Raw genomic sequence first — 4,504 nt, forward strand, 5'->3', positions numbered from 1 at the left:
CTTGGAGAATTTGAGCATTACTTTACTAGCGTGTGAGATGAGTGCAATTGTGTGGTAGTTTGAGCATTCTTTGGCACTGCCTTTCTTTGGGATTGGAATGAAAACTGACCTTTTCCAGTCCTGTGGCCACTGCTGAGTTTTCCAAATTTGCTGACATATGGAATGCAGCACTTTCACAGTATCATCTCTTAGGATTTGATGTAACTTAATTGGAATTCTATCACCTCCACTAGCTTTGTTCATAGTGATACTTCTAAGGCCCACTTGACTTCACATTTCAGGATGTCTGGCTCTAGGTGAGTGATCACACCATCATGATTATCTGGGTCATGAAGATCTTTTTTGTATAGTTCTTCTGTATATTCTTGCCACCTCTTTTTAATATCATCTGCTTCTGTTAGGTCCATACCATTTCTGTCTTTTATTGAGCCCATCTTTGCATGAAATTAAAAAATCAAGTAATTAAAAAAGTAAAGCGACTAATGTAAATATTAAGGTATAAGATGATGGAGAGTTTTGAAATCTCCATAATCCAAAGGAAGTCAGTCAAATTCAGATTTAAAACATTTTTGGGAAAACCAAGCATTCTAAATTCAGACAAATTCTATTCTCACCCTAGGTGACTGCATATGCTCTAGCCTCAAGAGCTCTCTATATGCCATTGAGTGATAGGTTTATATATCTTCTGAACCTGTGATAATTGTTTCTAGTCTTCCCAGGCTCCATCTGTGTCAATGGCAAGATCCTTTGGAAAACCCTGAGCATCCTGAGGCTCGGAGAGTAGGTTGCTCAGCTTTTAGGCAGTGAACTCCATGGTGATTTTCTGTGATGCCAACCAGCTAGTCAGTTTGTGTGCTCAGCTGCTTCAGTCATGTCTGACTCTTTGTGACCCCATGGACTGTAGCCCACCAGGCTCCTCTGTCCATGGGATTCTCCAGGCAAGAATACTGGAGTGGGTTGCCATGCCCCTCTAGGGAATCTACCTGACCCAGGGATCAAACCTGCATCTTTTATGTCTCCTAGTTAGCAGGTGGGTTCTTTACCACTAGCGCCACCTGGGAAGCTTGTTCAGGTTAGATATAGAGGTGTCTAAATATTAAGTGTCTGATGTCTGAATATCTTTTTATTTTTATGATAATATGTCTAGTTTAACAACAGAATATCTTTATCAGTTAGGGTCTTGGCAGGAAACAGATGTCACCGTGGAATGGGGGAAGATTGGAGAAAGATGAATAATGAAGGCACTATTAAAAGGGTTGTGAGTGAGGAAAAGCGCGTAGGGTAGCAACAAAGGTGGCAGTACTACTTCTCGACCTGAAGGGGCAAAGGGAGGAGGCAGTTACCAGACCTGGAGCTGAGGTGGAGGGCTCTCTATAGAGGAAGCACCCACTGCTGACCCAGTTCAGAAGAAACCAGTAATACATAACCCCATTTTACTCTCCTCTGATCTGGTGATTTTCTGTCAATACCACCCAAGCCCAATCACCAGCCAAAAGGCAGGGATTAAATAGATCAGCATCCCCTGGTACAGGGCAGAGTGTAGAAGGATGAGGTGTAGGTATGGAGGGGAAAACAGAACATCCACCCCTTTCAAATTACGTATTCGGACAGAATAATGTTTCCATTCTTATTGCTGGAGACAAGTTCACATGCCAATGATGGGTTGACTTAATTTACTCTTCTACCAGTGTTATAAAACTCTTTTCCTGTTAACAAATGCCAAGTATCTTTTTTCCTTCGTAATATTCATTTACTTATACATGGCAATCAGTGTAATTGTATGTACTGAGCATAGCATAACAGAAAGAATGGGATGGATTTGGTAAGGATGTTGAAAAGGGGAAAGGGCTGATTGAAGCAATTTATATACTGTCTTATTAATACAATGTTCGATGTTTTTTTTTTTAAGGAAAAAGTGATAATCCTGATGATTAAAATCTATGAAATCAAAATTTCTTATGTCCTGATACTATCGCCTCTTCCTCTGTGCATTTGGCCTAATCAATTGAAATAACATTTTATCTCTAATTTAGCCTGTTCCTATCTGCATGGCTACTCATTTACTAGTTTAGTAGAAGGCTCATAATGTGTGGATTCTTCAAAGCAAACATAGCATAAGAAATAGGATCACTTGGGCATAAAAACATGAATCCACACCAAATGTGGTTCAGTATTATATTTTGATTTTGTTTTGAATGTTCAGTATTTCATAAGATCACTGTTAACAATAAGAATTTCTGGAGAATAAGAATACATGTTGTTACAAGTAATTGCTTGACTTCAAAGAAATCCATAAAACAGAATAGATGCTGTTCAGTAAAGTATTGAGCACATATGTGAGAAAAATGGAAGCCCCCATTCCTTGTTGAAGACATCAAAATTCATGTATGGCTTTCTCTGGAACTATGTGACAGAGTAAAGGGCACATTGTCTTCTTAGAAGACAGCTAAAAACGTGTGGGAATTGGAAGAGCATGTGGCCAGACTTATTCCATTGGTGACACCCAGAATGAGATTTAGTGAGAAGGGTCTTAATTTAGAACACATGGAGCTGGGGCTAAGGTAAGCATGTCATGCTCATTTTAGACTTGATGTTGTTTTCCAAACAGGTGAACTCAAAGTATTTTCGGTGTCACTATTTGTGCTGACAAAGTATGATTTAATATGTTTTTAAACATTTTTATTGGAGTATATTTGCTTTACAATGTTGTGTTAGTTTTTGCTCTACAGCATTGTGAATTAGCTGTACATATGTATACATACATCCCCTCTTTTTGGGATTTCTTCCCCATTTAGCTCACCACAGAGCACTGATTTAATATATCTTTTCACAAATGCTTTGATTTTCAGTTTCGCCACAAGAGTGATAATCAGGTGAATAATCGGCAATCTGAAGTGCTCATCGACAGCAAGTAAGAAATACATTCTTTCAGTTACTTTTAAGATTTCTGGTCATCAAACAGGTCTTGACCATTGGTGACTTTCTCTTTTAGTTGAATATATGTTTCTTCCCCCTTTTAACTTGTTAAAAACTGCAGTGTAAGTCCTTTGTATCTTCATAGCTCTCTTTTATGTTCAGCAAATGCTTGTGCTACTCGCTCAACTTCTACTTCAAATAAATTCCTTTGGAGTTTCCTTTGTCGAATACAGACATGCTATAGTTACTTTTTCATTTCTAGATCTAACACTATTTGGAACTGGCACACATATGATGTCTTTTATGTAGTAGATGTTTAGTAAGTATTTGAATGATTTAATTTGGTAATTTCTGGGAATATTGCTAGAGAGACTTCAACACATATAAATATAGTGATAAGAACTTTGTACCAACTTGATAGTTGAGTTTAGGATGGATTGTCCACCATAACACAGATGTTTAATTGCTGTAAAATTCATCCATCAATGAAAAAATATATATGGGAATGGTTCTTGACCCTGAAATGGTTTAAAATGTGTATTTACACACAAACAATAGCAAAAACGCCTTCAGAAAACTTTCCAAAAGGTAAATTTTATACCTTCATTTCATTGTTTCTTAGTCTCTTTCTTTGTCCCTTTTTTTCTAATAATAACATATGGCAAAGTAAATTTGTAACGTTGTACTTCAGTCTGGCAATCAGTCATGTCTGTTGATGATTTTGAAGCATTTGGATACTGTGAAGAAAGTAGTTTTTAAAGGGAATATCATAAAATGAATTAATCACATGAGATGGAAAAATTCTAAGAAATGGACATCGAGAAGGGCTAGGTAGCTTAGACAATAACTGGTAGGATTAAAGTAATTAATCTCTTTCTATAAGTAAAATATTGACTGATTATTTACAGTGCAATGAATAATATAGTTTTCCTTTATTAGATTATTTTAGAAAATGGTGTTAAATGCACAGTGAAGAAAAATGATCTTAATCTAAAACCACAGTTATAGAAACAGAGTCATAAAGATGCTTGGAACCATGTGGTTCATTTCCAGCGTCAGCAGGTTTTGAATTGTAGCCACTATAGCATGGAGTTTAAAAGCCTGGGTTTCATGCTCAGAGAGACTTGAGTTTAGTTCTGACCCTGAGTACCTTTGTGGTGTTGAGCAAGTTCTTATGAGGTGGTGACTATCTGTGAGCTGATGTAGTCCAACTTTGAGTTGGACTGTTGCCTATCTTGAATTTCTCAAGCCTTGCAGTTCTGACTGGGAATTAGATCTGACAATATGATCTGACTAATTCCCCAGAGAATATTTGATAATCAGACTCATTACTTTGAATTATCATCTCATATGGAATATATTAAAAATATGTGCAATTACATGATGAATTTGAACTAAAGGCTTCAGTTCAGTTCAGTCGCTCAGTTGTGTCCAACTCTTTGCGACCCCATGAATCGCAGCACGCCAGGCCTCCCTGTCCATCACCAACTCCTGGAGTTCATCCAGACTCACGTCCATCGAGTCAGTGATGCCATCCAGCCATGTCATCCTCTGTTGTCCCCTTCTCCTCCTGCCCCAAATCCCTCCT

General features: G+C 37.7%; 1 protein-coding gene across 11 annotated transcripts in view; it reads left to right on the plus strand.

Moving 5' to 3' along the window:
• ATP8B4 (ATPase, class I, type 8B, member 4) overlaps positions 1–4,504 on the plus strand; it is a 341,749-nt gene that overhangs the window by 137,045 nt on the left and 200,200 nt on the right. For 10 of the 11 annotated variants that reach the window (XM_010839511.1, XM_010839512.1, XM_010839505.1 and 7 more), the window contains one exon: positions 2,850–2,911. The exons of the other annotated variant lie outside the window; for it this stretch is intronic. In XM_010839511.1, coding sequence (XP_010837813.1) covers positions 2,850–2,911 — 62 coding nt within the window. The remainder of the gene's footprint in view (positions 1–2,849; positions 2,912–4,504) is intronic. 11 annotated transcript variants of the gene reach the window in all.

Source organism: Bison bison, unplaced genomic scaffold (genome assembly GCF_000754665.1).
Source record: "Bison bison bison isolate TAMUID 2011002044 unplaced genomic scaffold, Bison_UMD1.0 scf7180017864118, whole genome shotgun sequence".
Classification (NCBI taxonomy): Eukaryota; Metazoa; Chordata; class Mammalia; order Artiodactyla; family Bovidae; genus Bison; species Bison bison.